At 38.0% G+C, this 19,178-nt stretch overlaps 1 protein-coding gene across 1 annotated transcript in view; it reads left to right on the top strand.

Annotated features, from left to right (window-relative positions):
- Nucleotides 1-7,196: 7,196 nt before the first annotated feature.
- Tmc (Transmembrane channel-like) overlaps nucleotides 7,197-19,178 on the top strand; it is a 135,233-nt gene continuing 123,251 nt past the window's right edge. Inside the window, exon 1 of the mRNA XM_067757311.1 lies at nucleotides 7,197-7,296. Within this exon, the coding sequence (XP_067613412.1) occupies nucleotides 7,294-7,296 (3 nt within the window). The 5' untranslated portion in view covers nucleotides 7,197-7,293. The remainder of the gene's footprint in view (nucleotides 7,297-19,178) is intronic.

The raw sequence follows: 19,178 nt of genomic DNA, 5'->3' as shown, positions 1-19,178 counted from the left end.
ATCCCATCGTCCTTTTTCATCTAAGAAAACAAAGATTCCCTCTATAGCTAACGTACGCTGTCAGGTCATTCGTTGTTATTATACCCAATTGAGCAGAGCTCACAGAGTATACTAACTTTGATTGGATACCGGTTGGTTGTACAGGTATAAAGGAATCGAGTTACATATAGACTTCCATATATCAAAATCATCAGGATCGAAAAAAAAATTTGATTGAGCCATGTCCGTCCGTCCGTTAACACCATAACTTAAGTAAATTTGGAGGTATATTGATGAAATTTGGTATGTAGGTTCCTGAGCACTCATCTCAGATCGCTATTTAAAATGAACGAAATCGGACTATAACCACGCCCACTTTTTCGATATTGAAAATTTCGAAAAACCGAAAAACTGCGATAATTCACTACCAAAGACGGATAAAGCGATGTAACTTGGTAGGTGCGTTGAACTTATGACGCAGAATAGAAAATTAATAAAATTTTGGACAACGGGCGTGGCATCGCCCACTTTTAAAAGAACGTAATTTAAAAGTTTTTCAAGCTGTAATTTCGCAGTCGTTGGAGATATCATGATGAAATTTGGCAGGAACGTTACTCCTATTACTATATGTATGCCTAATAAAAATTAGCAAAATCAGAGAACGACCACACCCACTTTAAAAAAAAATTTTTTTTAAGTCATATTTTAACAAAAAATTTAATATCTTTACAGTATATAAGTAAATTATGCCAAGATTCAACTCCAGTAATGATATGGTGCAACAAAATACAAAAATAAAAGAAAATTTCAAAATGGGCGTGGCTCCGCCCTTTTTCGTTTAATTTGTCTAGGATAATTTTAATGCCGTAAGTCGAACAAAAATTTACCAATCCATGTGAAATTTGGTAAGGGATTAGATTCTAGGACGATAACTTATTTCTGTGAAAAAGAGCGAAATCGGTTGAAGCCACGCCCAGTTTTTATAGACAGTAGACCGTCTGTCCTTCCGTTCGGCCATTAACACGATAAGTTGAGCAAAAATCGATGTATCTTTACTAAACTCACTTCACGTACTTATCTGAACTCACTTTGCATTGGTATAAAAAATGGGTGGACGACGGCCACTTTTTCGATATCGAAAATTACGAAAAATGAAAAAAATGCCATAATTCTATACCAAATACGAAAAAAGGGATGAAACGTGGTGATTGGATTGGTTTATTGACGCAAAATATAACTTTAGAAAAAAACTTTGTAAAATGGGTGTGACACCAACCATGTAAAGTAGAAGAAAATGAAAAAGTTCTGCATGGCGAAATAAAAAAGCCTTGAAATCTTGGCAGGAATACTGTTCGTGGTATTACATATTTAATAAATAAATTGGCGGTATCCGACAGATGATGTTCTGGGTCACCCTGGTCCACCTTTATGGCGATATATCGAAAAGGCGTCCACCCATAGAACTAAGGCCCACTCCCTTTTAAAATTCTCATTAACACCTTTCATTTGATACCCATATCGTACAAACAAATTCTATAGTCAGCCCTGGTCCACCTTTATGGCGATATCCCTAAATGGCGTCCACCTATAGAACTTTAGCCCACTCCCTCGTAAAATACTCTTTAATACCTTTCATTTGATACTCATGTCATACACACACATTCCAGGGTTACCCTCGGTTCACTTTCCTACATGGTTATTTTCCCTTATGTTGTCACCATAGCTCTCAACTGAGTATGTAATGTTCGGTTACACCCGAACTTAGCCTTCCTTACTTGTTTTTAACTAGTATCGACCTTTGCAAATTCCATCTAAAATCAGAGTTAGCCGAGACTTACATACTTTCGTCTAGTTCTGGCAAAAGTGTTTCAATCATGCATGAAAATATGATGATATCATCATCCACGCAGCTGCAGAAGAAGGGACTAATCAAACATTTTTGTGACGTACCGCAGGGATTCTCATTGATATGTGACTTGGGAGGACCCGAATCCCCAAGAATGTAATAGACTTGATGAGCCCAATGTTTTTGGCAGACTGCCTGCCTACGGATCTGAACAGAAAACTTCTTCATATCCTGCAAAGTTAGTGTCTGCACATAGTTTGCAGAAGTTGACTCGAGACTCAGCTGTGCAGAAGCAAACCACAGGTGGCCAGAGGGACTTCGAATACCCGACAGACCTAGATATCCGGTTCAGTTGTGTCTACGCGGATTAAGAGTTTTGAATGCTAGTTTTCCGAGAGATCGGTATCCCAGAATATTTCGAGGCAATTGCGAGGAAGCTAATTGTAGGTTTCAAAGTATCTAACTATAGTAGCACTGGATATCATCCCACTCACCGCATACGTAATCGCGACTACCCCAGATTGCAACAAGATGCAGTATTGCTCCCTTCCAACTTCAACCCTTCCCTGAAAGAGCTGATCATTCCAAGGAATGACTGTGTTGAAGCTTGCACTGGAGACAGGCGTCGCCACACAATATTCTGTCTTGCCTGAGATCAAGTGGACAGTGGTAAGAATGCTGTGATGCACGAAATCAGAAAAGCCCTAGTGCTAACATTACATTTTAAAAAAGTCACTCACGTCTCCAGGCGTTTATCTTTATGGACTTCAGCAGTTAAGTTAGACTCACCGTATTCAGTGCGTTTCACCAGAGGGTCCTCGTCGACTCGATGGTCCTTAAAGCAGTAAAAGACAACCTGATCTTCACAACGGTTTTCACACATTCGAAGGAGGCCTGAAAGCGGGAACCTTACATATATATCTCAGTTTGTTTAACTTGAGTTTTTGGAGCAATAACCACAGATGACATCAAGGATACGGCAGTCCTTGATGTTGCATTAGCAACTGAGTTTCACGATCTTTTAGTAAGGAACTGGGAACTGTCGAAAAAATCTCATGTATTATCATCGTAAAACTCTTCATATAGACAGGTCTACCGTATCACTTAAGTCTCTAGAAAAATTCATACTAGCGTACAAAGCTGTCTAATATCAAAGAGTAGAAAAATGTTTCCTTCGTAGAGGGATACAAACTTTGGCGCCCTGTAATGGAATTGACAGTTCGTCTAAAGATCTCTTTTAGAACCTCTATGAGAGAATATTTTAAAAAAGCTTACGCGTTGCAAAGACAAAAATTCATCAATATCATGTAAGTCAATTAAAGCTCCCAGAACTTAATACGGTTTGTGGGGATTGAGGCCAAGAAACATGCAAATAAGGTTCTTGTTAAGCACATTGTTCGAAGGATCAGCAGCTGAGCCTTGAAAATTGATATAGATTCTACTTCCCGATCGGTCCTGGAAGGGCAGCGCAAGCAGGAGAAACGACGCCATGTGCTGCGCGCTAATGAAGAAAATATTAGCCAAAGAAAAGGTTACCTGAGTACTAGATATTTTTTTCCGCACGAGTCTCCGAGATTAGATTGTTCTTATGCTGAAGAATTGTCGCCACGCCTAGGTTAAACAATTGCGTTGAAGAAGTAGTAAATATCGCTAGCATCCCCTTGAAAAATTTCCTGAACACAACATCTTCAATCAGCGAGTCTAGGTGCTGAACAGCTGCACAACAAGGTAATAGCAGTGTCCTTCTTGTTAACATACTTTGTTCTGAGAAGGAGTTTTAATCTCCTAAATAGAAGTTGAAAAATAAAGTCCTCTCTTGGCAAACGAAAATCATACTCTACAAGTCACTTACTGTACCCGTCCTGCTATATGGTGCAGAAGCATGGACCATGACAACATCAGATGAAGCGGCTCTGTGAGTGTTCGAGAGAAAAGTTCTTCGAAACATTTATGGACCTCTACGCGTTTGCGATGGCAAGTACCGAAGAAGATTTAACAATGAGCTGTACGAGCTCTACGCCAACATCAACATAGTGCAGGGAATTAAAACGCAGCGGCTGCGCTGGCTAGGCTATGTTATGCGAATGAAAGATGACGCTCCGACCAAGAAAGGGTTTCTATCGGAACACGCCCATTGAAGCAGAAGTAGAGGACGTCCCCCACTGCGCTGGAAGGACCAGGTGAAAAAGGATTAAACTCCCTTGGTGCGTCGGCAGAGAGAAAAAGAGATTGGCGCGCCTTGTTGGAAGGTCGTAACCATTTAAACGGTTAAACACCAATTAAGTAAGTAAGTTTCTGTACTGCGTTACTCCTTACTATTACCTAAGTAGGAACAGCAGGGAAGTGAAGCACGATCATTGGTAAAGGCATACGAAACTACACCGTCAGCTTCAAGGTAGACTCAGTTTTGGTGGCAAGTATCTATTCGGAGTATCTATTATAACATAATAGCTATAGGTAAAAAGGGCTCCGGATAATACCGGAATCGGATGAAGGTTATTAGTAAGAAAGTAGTCGTATAACAGACGGAAATGCGGGAATAATAAACTTGTCCAAAGATTTTTTCACAGTCAATCGCAACACCTTACTTCAAGACCTGGAAAGGTGCAACCTTCCGCCAACGTGGACCGCAAATTGTTTAGGTAGACGACAGGTATTAGTCTAGGTCACAAGCGTAGCATCAAAACAAAAAAGAACTAAACATGGGATGCCTCATGTCTGTGTGCTATTCCCATTTTTGTAAAATTTTTATATTACGAAGATCCCTCTCCCACCATAAAGAGTTGCCATTTTTCCCTTTCACGAGGACTTTACGATAATGGTAACAGGTTCTGGCCGCTACATTGACGAGCTTTGCTGTATAATAAGCAAGCATAATTTTACCAATTACCGACCAACCCCTCGTCGACCTTATTTACAAAGTGGATAAAGCAAATGTCAGTAATTCACTACCGGCTCTCTGGTACCCAAAAATACAGCGAGTGACTTTCGGTTATGACCTGTATTTCGGTTGCATGAACCGCAACTGCATCCAAAGTTTAGAGCCATAAACAAAACCTCAAGTATCTCGCTGGCAGCACTTAGGGCAAAGACAAAAAAACGAGCAGTTGGCCAGACACTTATGCCACCAGTCTCCGATATGGTCGTCGAGCTTAAAAGAAACAAACTGTAGAATTCTGCAGACTTATGCTCTTAACTGCGACAATATGTCTTTTTATTTCATTATTTATAGTGGGGCGGGGAGACCCCCCCCCCCGCCCCATAAAGGGAATGCTGAACAAATAGCTCCCGTTAGATGCTCAGCTACGTGGGCATCCTAAAAGGCATTGGATTGAAATGACACCGCTGCCCAGGAACATAAAAGGCATATCTGATAGCATTACGAAGAAATCCGACACACATAAATCTAGTATTTTGAACCAAAAACGGCCCTTAGAGTTATCCACAAAGAGTCGGCCAATAAATGGCCGGCGAACCGCGCCCTCAATATCAAATACCCGGAAATCGCAGTTCAGGAAAGCAGACTTCCAAGGAAGACATGCCCCACTCCGGCACAACTTCACCTGGATACTGTAATAGGTTAAACGCTTACTTCTCCAGAATCAACCCTGACATACGCAATATATGTCCTGCATATAACACCAACAATTTCTTCAACTACAGTGTGGAACCAACGGTTTTAATATCGATATCTGTTTAGTTCAATTTAAGTTTCCTTGGACTTTCGTTACAGAATATCGATGAAAACTTGTACGTTAGGTTAAAATGAACTGGCCGGTCAATAGAGACCTCACATAGACTGAATTTGTCCATAGTGTTACCAGAATTTGTTTGACGACCAAACGGAAGAACCCCAGTCAGGAACCAGGACTTATGTTACAGAACAACTCCGTCCTCTTGGCAAATACTAGAAGTTTTCTAGGACCTAGATTAATTGCTGCCTCGAGATCTGGCAGCTTTGCCGCCCTAACAACTGAAGCCTTCTGCTACAATTTCAATAATACTCCTTTTTATTTTCCCTACAAATTTGCGGAATCGGACCTTTATGTATTATGCCGACTCTGAGCGGTATTTGCAAGGCAGATGAATTTTCACTGAAAAGGTTTCTATGGCAGAAATACATTCCGAGTGCATGCCAAATCACTTCCGAAGGCCGACTCCGATTAGAAAAACTTGTTTCTGAATTATTGATGTTACTTTGCCCGGTAGCTGAATCCAGGATCCTCGTTGTAGTGGCGGGGAGCACGTACCACGACGACGGCCAGCTTTCGAATAGATACGGGTTTTGCAATGAAATCTTGAAAAAAGTTATTGTCTGAAAATAATTTAATTTTCGTGATCATCGATTAAGTAGCTTTTGTTAATTTTTATACTCAGCTGAGAAGAGCTCACAGAGTATATTAATTTTGTTCGCATAACGGTACCCCCCAACGGCATAAACTAATCGAGATATATATAGATTTCTATATATCAAAATGATAGGGGCGAAAAAAGAAATTTTTTAGCCATGTCCGTCCGTCTGTCCGTAAACACGATAACTTGAGTAAATTGTGAGGTATCTTAATGAAATTTGGTATGTAACTCCTGGGCACTTATCTCGGATCGCTATTTAAATTAACGAAATCGGACTACAACCACGCCCACTTTTTCGATATCGAAAATTTCGAAAAACCGAAAAAGTGCTAATTCATTACCAAAGACGGATAAAGCGATGAAACTTGGTAGGTGGGTTGACCTTATGACGCAGAATAGAAAATTAGTAAAATGTAGGACAATGGGCGTGGCACCGCCCACTTTTAAAAGAAGGTAATTTAAAAGTTTTGCAAGCTGTAATTTGGCAGCTGAGTATGTAATGTTCGGTTACACCCGAACTTAGCCTTCCTTACTTGTTTAACTTGTTGCTATTTGGCTAAGCGTTTTTGGAATCAAAGCTAGACCCAGTATAAGTCATTGCTATAGCCACTGTGCATTTTCCATTCTTTGCAAGTTTTTTGTTACCATATTTTATATCTAATTAATGGGTCTATGTAAAACTATAACACACCCATCCACTTGCTTGTGCTAATAAAATGTAGTAGCGTCCTTATTAAACGCGATAAAATCCTCGTTTTTATGCACGTGTTCTGTTTATGTGTAGATATGTATGTATATATGCATCTAACATTTAAACAAACTCGCACATAAACAAAGTTAATTGAAATTCATTTGAAAACATGCACATCGAACAAGAATGTAAAACATTCAGAAAATTGCATTTCCAATAACGGTTCATTACAACGCCAGCACAATTCGTATTGATATTCCTATTTGAAAACAGTGCAGTTTGAATTCGCATCGTTGTGGTCAGATATCAATGGCACGGATGGCTTAGCCGGAATACGCGAATTTGCATTTATGTACGTACATCGCTGAAAGTGAAATTTCATATTAATTCAAAGGCGAGGAAAAATTGTGAATGCAGTTTGAAAATGGTAAAAAATTGTTGCTCTACTATAAATTATTTATGAAAAAATCAGTGCTGAACACTGACATGGTGAACGTTGTGGGTACTTAAAATGTTTTGTTAACAAGCAAGGAAGTCCAAGTTCGGGGGAAACCGAACATTATATATACAGCTCTGTGATACCACATATACTTATATTTAAGATATATTCAATTACAAGAGGTTTGCTCGGCTGACAAATTTTTTGACAATTTCAGCCATTTTGCTCCCAAATCGAATTGATATCCGTTAACCATGATACAAAAAATGGAGGTAGTTCCATTCAGTGTAACGTTAGCCACTTGACTTTTGCGGGGACAATGACAATTTCACCAAAAACGAGCTACCAGATTGAAAAATGTTACGAATTTTTCTAATTTTGATGGATACCATATTAACGGATACGACTAAATTACTTTCATAATTATTTTAAATAAAAAAGAAAGGGAATATAGCCTTATTAAGTGTCCGTACATATGCTCAGAACATGTTGACAAAATTTACACGTTTGTGAATTGATTGCACAAAGTAGGTCCTTATAAACCGAAACCGCAATTTCTAAAGAGTTTAGCATACGTAAACGCATGAAATTGAAATTGAATAAATTGGATACAAGTCCACATGCTCTGTAGCTCTGCAGGTTACCACTAGTTATGAGAGTTCTTTTGCGCGTTGTACCAGGGGTCACTTTGGGGAAAGCCCCTCCTATACACATTATGTGCCCTTTTAGCATTAACATGGATGTGGAATCCCACAAACGTAACAAATTAATTACCTACCACTCCCTGCAGACTTTGGAGGTACACTTTTTCTCAACATGACTTGAGAAATATCCACTGTAGAGGTATAATAATAGAGCCATGCTAGAACAACAGGATTTTTCGTGTATTTTTTCTGTCTAGGGGTCAAGCTGCCATAAAGATATGAGTCATTATCCACAATTTTTCAATAAAATTGTATGTTTTACTGATTCTCAATAGATATGTATGCACATAAATCGTGCTAAAGCATATTATTATTGTCTCAGATGACCATTGCGTTTTCATGCTGAAGGAAATTTCTATCCCGAAAATCCACAATTTCGACTTAAACAGTAATGGTATGGCAACGCTTCTAGCGAAAGAACAAACATTATGAAACTTCAAAAATCCCCAAATACGTCAAAAAATTTTGAGTGAAACTACCTTCTTTTTTATACCATGCCGTTAACTGTGTTGTTTGCGATTTTTCGAAATATAATAGTAGTAGAAACAGGAAGCACTCAGTTTACAAATACATGATAAGTACTGAACTGCATAATTCCTTACACTGAAAGAAATGGTGCTAGTAAAATCAAAAAATATATTCTGTTGTTTTTGACTTAACGGAGATTCGGTGAAATTGATCGAATTACGGTAAATTCGACCGAGTTCTTTGTCAAACGAACAAATTAGTTTAGTCATTTGAACAGAACAGAAATTGTCGCTCTTAAGTTAACAAAATTCTGTAAAATTGACAGATTCCTAATCAATCTAACTGATTTTTTTGTTAACACAACTGATCTCACTGGTCATTTCAACAGCGATCAACAGTCAATACATGAACAAATTTCAAAGAGAATTTTACGCTCACTGCGCTCTCTACTTTGTACTTATGACAATAGTGCCACTTGTTAAAAAAAAAAAAAAAAACACCAAAATAAGAAAACCATCAAATCGAAAAAACACACAAAATGGAAAAAAAATTATAATTTTTCAGTTATCAATACAAAACGAAAAGCCCTTTTTTGAATTTACTGTGCAAAAAATTATGATATACCGGGACACCTATTTATCGGGTACAAGTTTGCAACTTCACCTCCTAGCGAAATGCAAAATTGTGCCCTCTTGTTGCAAAAGTTTTGTTTGAACGAACAAGATTTTTCCAAAGTTAGTAACATTTTGTTCAAGTTTTTACGAATTTTCACTCACGCGAACGTATCTAATAAGATAATAAAAAACGTCCTTTTTTAATGTTGATGTTTCAGACAACATAAAAGTTTGAGTTGTTTTGCAATCGTTTCAACTTAAAGTGTTACGAAAATTAAACTTGCCGAATTACATGTAAGGTTACTCCAGTGGTGAATTACATTCCTGCGATTTGATTTTTTACTTTTATATAACTTACAAGTTCTCTATTAAAATGTTACGTCAAACATTTATACTAAAAGTTTTGTTGGAAACAATCAAGTGTGGCAACTACATGCGAGAGAGGATATTGAGAATGAGCTAAGCTGCAACTGAAAGAATTGAGAAACAGTTTTGTGACTACTATTTCCATTTCTATTTGCAAAGCGAAGTTCAAACCTATAAATTAAATAAATTATAAAATATAAAATTTGGTGCAAGTATGTTTAATAAAACAAAATAATAAAGTGTATAATGTGTGCCAGCATATTTGATGTAAGCCCAATTGTAGTTCGTTTAGTAAGTGCCACCGTGGTGTGATGGTAGCGTGCTCCGCCTACCACAACGAATGCTCTGGGTTCGCACCCCGGGAAAAGCAACATCAAAATTTTAGAAATAAGATTTTTCAATTGAAGACAATTTTTCTAAGCGGAGTCGCCCCTCGGCAGTGTTTGGCAAGCACACCGAGTGTATTTTTGCCATGAAAAGCTGTCAGTGAAAACTCATCTGCCTCGCAGATGCCGCTCGGAGTCGGCATAAAACAAGTAGGTCCCGTCCCCCCAATTTCTAGTAAAAATTAAAAAGGAGCAAGACGCAAATTGGATCGGCCTTAGATATCTTCGGAGGTTATCGCGCCTTACATTTATTATTTTTTTTTTTTTTGTCGGAACAATTTTTTTTTGTTCATTTGACTACTAAAACGGTCAATTACGAATCAACGATTTGTGCGCAGTTGATTCAACATCTTGTTGCGATGGATAAAGATTGACAGAAATTTCGGTTGAATTGACACGTATTTCGTTTGATTTTACTAGTCTTTTTCTTTAAGTGTAGAACAATTCTTTTTTTTAATTTTATGGTGAATTTATTACCTATGCCATTGTCTATTAGTGTGGCTGAACAAAGATTTTATGAAAAGTACTGACAACAAGAAATCGTGCACATTCGTAAACCTATAAACATACGAAACCTAAACCAATTCAAAATTCAGCGTTCAACGTCAAAAACTCCACAAGTGAATCGATTTACGTAAAAATGTCATTAGTAAATAAAGAGAGTGCCATACCGGAATGCACTCAATGAGCATGTTAACTTATTCATTCCTTATGTTCGGAATATTCGTCTCCCTTTAAGAATTTGGGGAATCGGTTTATTTTTGGAACTTTATGTATACAATTATTTGATATATTCGGACCTCGTAAGGTAGTATCAAACGAACGTGTTCCGAATATTCTAAATTAACGGTTTATCCGTAATTTTTTCATGAATACTTAACGGGAAAAAGCTTTCTGAAATTTCAAAATAAAAAGGTGAATACTCCCTGTGTAGCAGGACCGCACAAAAACTTAACCCTTCTGTCAAATTCAAGGAACGAATATAAAGTTCTAAGACAATAAGCCATTTTCTTTTATTTTTTATTTGGCAGTTCATTGCGGATGCTGACTAGATTATCACCCAATATCGGCTGCCTGTTCAAAATCATCCTATGTCAAAATATTTTTCAAAAATTTCCATTTCAGGATTTGTCACAAAAACGCCCTATACGAGAATTAGATTGAAGAACGTCTTATCTCAGAATACTTTTCATTAACGCCCTCTGATGTCAAAATGCATTGAACTTATACCCAGATAGGGATTTTTTGAAACAAATTTTGAGATAGCGTGTTTTTGAGAAAAATTCTACCGTACCGCATTCTTCAAACATATTCTGAAAGAATGACCAAACCAACATAACTCTTTATCATTTCACGAAATATTGAGTTGTGAACTATTTCCCCCAAACCCTGTTGGCATTTACATGTTATCTCTACTAATAGACTACTAAAGGTACTTTTCTACTACAATTTTCACTGAAGGGGATTGAATTATTCCCCGTTTTCCTTAATTCCTAAAATCAACCCATCCAGATTTTTCAATTTGGGAGTGTCAAACCTCTGTCATCATTGGAGAACAAACCTTTATAAATTGAATCATGGTCAAGAACTCTCAATAATATCAAAGCTGAAATATGCGAAAAAATATATTTTTAAGCGATTTTATTTAACTTGACTTGGCAGGCCGGCCGCATGGCCGGCTGCACGGCCGTTGTGAACGAATTTTGTAATTGAAATTAAAGTAACTTCCCGATAAGCTACAACCTTGAAACTTGGAATATAGTTCACTACCCGATGACAATGCAATAACAAGAAAAAAAACTCCAATAAGTGGCGCATGGATCGAAATATTTAAAAAAATCGTTTTTGTGGTCTGATTTGGTTCATATTTGAAACACATAATATATACATGGATCTAAAGAGAGCTATGAAAAAAAAACGCCGTTAGGTGGCCCAAGTTACATGAATTAATAATAATACACTGAAAGAAAAAGACTGGTAAAATCAACCGAAATACGGGTCAATTCAATTTCTGTCAATTTTCATCCATCGCAACAAGCTGTTGAATCAACTGCCCACAAATCATTGATTCGTAATTGACCGATTTAGTAATCGAATGAAAAAAAAAAGTTGTTGCGACAGCTTTGTATGAAAGCACCTATGTTGCCATATAAATAAATAAATGTAAGGCGCGATAACCTCCGAAGAGATTTTAGGCCGATTGGCGGGACGCGATCTACTTGCTTTGTGCCGACTCCGGACGGCATCTGCAAGGCATATTAGTTTTCACTGAGAGCATTTCATGGCAGAAATACACTCGGAGTGCTTGCCGAACACTGTCGAGGAGCGACTCCGCTTAGAAAATGTTTCTTCTATCTGAAAAAGCTTCTTTCTAAAATTTTTATGCTGCTTTTCCCGGGGTGTGAACCCAGGGTCTTTGTTGTGGTAGGCGGAGCACGCTCCGATCACACCACGGCGGCCGCCATAAAAATACGTAAATATGTGAATACATAAATTCGCATGCTTGCTACATATACATACATATGAATATAGAAATGAAAATAGTAGTCACAAAACTGATTTTCAGTTCTTTCAGTTGCAGCTCGGCTCATTCTCAATTTCTTCTCTCGCATGTAGTTGCCACACTTGATTGTTTCGAACAAAACTTTTAGTATAAATATTTGACATAACATTTTAAAAAGAGAACTTGGAAGTTATAGTAAAGTAAAGAATCAAATCGCAGGAAGGTAATTCACCAATGGAGTAACTTTACATGTAATTCGGCAAGTTTAATTTTCGCAAGACTTTAAGTTGAAACTTTTATTTTGTTGGAAACATCAACATTAAAAAAGGATTTTTTTTATTATCTTATTAGATTCGTTCGTGTGAGTGAAAATTTATAAAAACTTGAAATAAATGTTACTAACTTTGGAAAAATCCTGTTCGTTCAAGCAAAACTTTTGCAACAAGAGGGCGCAATTTTGCATTTCGCTTGGAAGAGAAGTTGCAAAATTGTACCCGATAAATAGGTGTCCCGGTATCTCATAATTTTTTGCACAGTTAATTCAAAAAAGGGTTTTTTCGTTTTGTATTGCTTTCCCATTTTGAGTGTTTTTTCGATTTGATGGTTTTCTTATTTTTGTGTTTTTTTTTAACAAGTAGCACCATAAGTACAAAGTAGAGAGCGCAGTGAGCATACAACTCTCTTTGAAATTTACTCACGTATTGACAGTTGATCGCTGTTGAAATGTTCTGTAAGACAGTTGTGTTAAGAGAAAAAGCAGTTAGGTTGATTGGGAATCTGTGTAATTTACAGAATTTTTTTAACTTAAGAGTGACAATTTCTCTTCTGTTGAAATGACTAAACTAATTTATTCGCTTAACAAAGAACTCGGTCGAATCAACCATAATTCGATCAATTTCACCGAATTTCCGTTAAGTAAAAAACAACAGAACCGATTTGTTGATTTTACTAGCACCATTTCTTTCAGTGTACGAAAAGCTAGAAAATAATTAAATAGGTCCTAGGTACTAGTCATCACACTCCTCATCAATCTATCAGACAATTAAATAAAAGCGTTGAACGCATCAAATTTCTATCGATAGTCATATATAAGACCAACTGAACCTTATTCAGGTTATGCTACGCCCCACATTTTTAGAAATTTCACGCATCCAACGCTTTTATTTAATTGTGTGATCAACGGTCTAGATTGCTGAGGAGTGTGATGACTAGTAACTAGGACATATCTAATTATTTTCTAGCTTTTAATATTATTAATACTTAATGTAAGAATTGTTTTCATTAAAACTGTTTAAACAATTTTTTATAATTATTTTATCTTCAAGTTTTTAATCTTTATTTAATTGCCTATTATTTCTCCTCCTATTTAGTTCATTTAGTGACTCATTGTTACTAGGACTCTTTCCTGACAATTTGTTACAATTTTGGTCCTCAATACATAATCCTTCCAAAGACTCTACTCGACTCGGTGCCGCGTATGGTTGTCCTCCTCGAAATGCAAAATATTTTGATGTCAATTCTACCGGACTGTATGGAATATTTGTTCCAAATATGAGCCAAATCGGACCACAAATACAAGTATTTTTAATACCTCGATCCTTTCCGCACCTAGCGGGATTTTTTTTCGTACGTCGCTTTCTATTCATGTATGTAATATGTGTTCCACATATGACCCTAATCGGACCAGAAATATGATTTTTTTGAATATCTTGATCATTGCGCCACCTATCGGAGTTTTTTTATACTCAGTTGAGCAGAGCTCACAGAGTATATTAAGTTTGATTGGATAACGGTTGGTTGTACATATATAAAGGAATCGAGATAGATATAGACTTCCATATATCAAAATAATCAGGATCGAAAAAAAATTTGATTGAGCCATGTCCGTCCGTCCGTCCGTCCGTCCGTCCGTTAACACGATAACTTGAGTAAATTTTGAGGTATCTTGATGAAATTTGGTATGTAGGTTCCTGAGCACTCATCTCAGATCGCTATTTAAAATGAACGATATCAGACTATAACCACGCCCACTTTTTCGATATCGAAAATTTCGAAAAACCGAAAAAGGGCGATAACTCATTACAAAAGACAGATAAAGCGACGAAACCTGGTAGATGGGTTGACGTTATCACGCAGAATAGAAAATTAGTAAGATTTTGGACAATGGGCGTGGCACCGCCCACTTTTACAAGAAGGTAATTTAAAAGTTTTGCAAGCTGTAATTTGGCAGTCGTTGAAGATATCATGATGAAATTTGGCAGGAACGTTACTACTATTACTCTATATGTATATGTATATAAAAATTAGCAAAATTGGATGAAGAACACGCCCACTTTATAAAAAAAAATTTTTTAAATTCAAATTTTAACAAAAAATTTAATATCTTTACTGTATATAAGTAAATTAAGTCAAAATTCAACTCCAGTAATGATATGATGCAACAAAATACAAAAATAAAAGAAAATTTCAAAATGGGCGTGGCTCCGCCCATTTTCATTTAGTTTGTCTAGAATACTTTTATTGCCATAAGTCGAACAAAAATTTACCAATCCTTCTCAAATTTGGTAGGAGCATAGATTCTATGACGGTAACTGTTCTCTGTGAAAATGGGCGAAATCGGTGGAAGCCACGCCCAGTTTTTATACACAGTCCACCGTCTGTCCTTCCGCTCGGCCATTAACACAATAACTTGAGCAAAATCCGATATATCTTTACTAAACTTAGCCCACGTACTTAACTGAGCTCACTTTTTCTTGGTATAAAAAATGGGCGAAATCTGACCATAACCACGCCCACTTTATCGATATCGAAAATTACGAAAAATGAAAAAAATGCCATAATTCTATACCAAATATGAAAAAAGTGATGAAACATGGTAACTGGATTGGTTTATTGACGCAAAATATAACTTTGGAAAAAACTTTGTAAATTGGGTGTGACACCTACCATATTAAGTAGAAGAAAATGAAAAAGTTCTACAAGGCGAAATCAACAGCCCTTGGAATCTTGGCAGGAATACTGTTAGTGGTATTGCATATATAAATAAATTAGCAGTACCCGACAGATGATTTTCTGGATCACCTGGTCCACATTTTGGTCGATATCGCGAGAACGCCTTCACATATACATCTAAGGGCCACTCGCTTTTAAAACCCTCATTAATATCTTTAATTTGATATCCATATCGTACAAAAACATACCAGAGTCACCCCTGTCCCACCCTAATGGCGATATCTCGAAAAGGCATCCACCTATAGACCTAATGCCCCCTCCCTCTTAAAATGCTCAGTAACACCTTTCGTTTGATACCCATATCGTACAAACATTCTAGAGTCACCCCTGGCCCACCCTAATGGCGATATCTCGAAAAAGCGTCCACCTATAGACCTAGTGTCCACTCCCTCTTAAAATGCTCAGTAACACCTTTCGTTTGATACCCATATCGTACAAACATTCTAGAGTCACCCCTGGCCCACCCTAATGGCGATATCTCGAAAAGGCGTCCACCTATAGACCTAATGCCCACTCCCTCTTAAAATGCTCAGTAACAGCTTTCGTTTGATACCCATATCGTACAAACATTCTAGAGTCACACCTGGCCCACCCTAATGGCGATATTTCGAAAAGGCGTCCACCTATAGAACTAAGGATTACTCCCTTTTAAAATACTCATTACCACCTTTCATTTGATACCCATATCGTACAAACACATTCTAGAGTCACCCTGGCCCACCCTAATGGCGATATCTCGAAAAGGCGTCCACCTATAGACCTAATGTCCACTCCCTCTTAAAATGCTCAGTAACACCTTTCGTTTGATACCCATATCGTACAAACATTCTAGAGTCACCCCTGGCCCACCCTAATGGCGATATCTCGAAAAGGCGTCCACCTATAGACCTAATGTCCACTCCCTCTTAAACTGCTCAGTAACACCTTTCGTTTGATACCCATATCGTACAAACATTCTAGAGTCACCCCTGTCCCACCCTAATGGCGATATCTCGAAAAGGCGTCCACCTATAGACCTAATGCCCACTCCCTCTTAAAATGCTCAGTAACACCTTTCGTTTGATACCCATATCGTACAAACATTCTAGAGTCACACCTGGCCCACCCTAATGGCGATATCTCGAAAAGGCGTCCACCTATAGAACTAAGGATTACTCCCTTTTAAAATACTCATTACCACCTTTCATTTGATACCCATATCGTACAAACACATTCTAGAGTCACCCTGGCCCACCCTAATGGCGATATCTCGAAAAGGCGTCCACCTATAGACATAATGCCCACTCCCTCTTAAAATGCTCAGTAACACCTTTCGTTTGATACCCATACCGTACAAACATTCTAGAGTCACCCTTGGTCCAGCTTTATGGCGATATCTCGAAAAGGCGTCCACCTATAGAACTAAGGATGACTCCCTTTTAAAATACTCCTTACCACCTTTCATTTGATACCCATATCGTACAAACACATTCTAGAGTCACCCCTGGCCCAACCTAATGGCGATATCTCGAAAAGGCGTCCACCTATAGACCTAATGTCCACTCCCTCTTAAACTGCTCAGTAACACCTTTCGTTTGATACCCATATCGTACAAACATTCTAGAGTCACCCCTGTCCCACCCTAATGGCGATATCTCGAAAAGGCGTCCACCTATAGACCTAATGCCCACTCCCTCTTAAAATGCTCAGTAACACCTTTCGTTTGATACCCATATCGTACAAACATTCTAGAGTCACACCTGGCCCACCCTAATGGCGATATCTCGAAAAGGCGTCCACCTATAGAACTAAGGATTACTCCCTTTTAAAATACTCATTACCACCTTTCATTTGATACCCATATCGTACAAACACATTCTAGAGTCACCCTGGCCCACCCTAATGGCGATATCTCGAAAAGGCGTCCACCTATAGACATAATGCCCACTCCCTCTTAAAATGCTCAGTAACACCTTTCGTTTGATACCCATATCGTACAAACATTCTAGAGTCACACCTGGCCCACCCTAATGGCGATATCTCGAAAAGGCGTCCACCTATAGAACTAAGGATTACTCCCTTTTAAAATACTCATTACCACCTTTCATTTGATACCCATATCGTACAAACACATTCTAGAGTCACCCTGGCCCACCCTAATGGCGATATCTCGAAAAGGCGTCCACCTATAGACCTAATGCCCACTCCCTCTTAAAATGCTCAGTAACACCTTTCGTTTGATACCCATATCGTACAAACATTCTAGAGTCACCCTTGGTCCACCTTTATGGCGATATCTCGAAAAGGCGTCCACCTATAGAACTAAGGATTACTCCCTTTTAAAATACTCCTTACCACCTTTCATTTGATACCCATATCGTACAAACACATTCTAGAGTCACCCCTGGCCCAACCTAATGGCGATATCTCGAAAAGGCGTCCACCTATAGACCTAATGCCCACTCCCTCTTAAAATGCTCAGTAACACCTTTCGTTTGATGCACATATCGTACAAACACATTCTAGAGTCACCCCTGGCCCACCCTAATGACGATATCTCGAAAAGGCGTCCACCTATAGACCTCATGCCCACTCCCTCTTAAAATGCTCAGTAACACCTTTCGTTTGATACCCATACCGTACAAACATTCTAGAGTCACCCCTGGCCCACCCTAATGGCGATATCTCGAAAAGGCGTCCACCTATAGACCTAATACCCACTCCCTCTTAAAATGCTCAGTAACACCTTTCATTTGATTCCCATATCGTACAAACACATTCTAGAGACACCCCTGGTCCACCTTTATGGCGATATCTCGAAACGGCGTCCACCTATGGAACTAAGGATCACTCCTTTTCAAAATACTCATTAACAGCTTTCATTTGATACCCATATCGTGCAAACACATTATAGAATCACCCCTGGTCCACCTTAATGGGGACATCTCGAAAAGGCGTCCACCGATAGACCTAAGGCCCACTCCCTCTTAAAATGCTCAGTAACACTTTTCATTTGATACCCATATCGTACAAACAAATTCTAGAGTCAGCCCTGGTCTACCTTTATGGCGATATCCCTAAATGGCGTTCATCCATAGATCTATGGCCTACTCTCTCTTAAAATACTCTTTAATACCTTTCATTTGATACACATATTATACAACCACATTGCAGGGTTACCCCAGATTGATTTTCCTTATTTTGTCTCCATAGCTCTCAACTGAGTATATTATGTTCGGTTACACCCGAACTTAGCCTTCCTTACTTGTTTCATATTAGTTTCAAGCTTGTAGCTTATCGGAAAGTTACTTAAATTTTAATTACAAAATTCGTTGACAATGCTGGCCTGCTGGCCGGCCGCTGCACAGAGTCAAGATAAATAAAGCCGTTTAATAGCTATCTCGGTACGAGTATCTGACCAGGCAAAATAAGTAATTTCAAACAAATTTACGCATTTTATTGGAACTTTAAATCATAAAATAATATTATTCTAATAAATGTGGGCAACGTCACGCCCATTTTCCAAAATTTTCCAATTTCTATTTCGCACTATAAAGTTAATTCACTCGCCAAGTTTCGTTACTTTACCAATATTTGTTATGAATACAATGTTGCGTTTTTCGAAGTTTTCGATATCGAAAAAGTAGGCGCAGCTATTATATAATTTGAATAATTTTTCATACTAATATATTTTGAGCTCAAATAAATCCGTGTACTAAATTTGGTGAAGATATCCCAATTTTTGCTCAAGTTGTCGTATCAACTGGGGCATGGCCCAATCAAAATCTATATCGATGCTGATAAACTGTTCCGTTATCCAATCAAACTTTAAAAAACT

This window comes from Eurosta solidaginis, chromosome 5 (assembly GCF_040869045.1).
Source record: "Eurosta solidaginis isolate ZX-2024a chromosome 5, ASM4086904v1, whole genome shotgun sequence".
Taxonomy (NCBI): Eukaryota; Metazoa; Arthropoda; class Insecta; order Diptera; family Tephritidae; genus Eurosta; species Eurosta solidaginis.
Note: the sequence above shows the minus strand (reverse complement) of the source record. Positions and strands in the feature narration are given on the sequence as shown.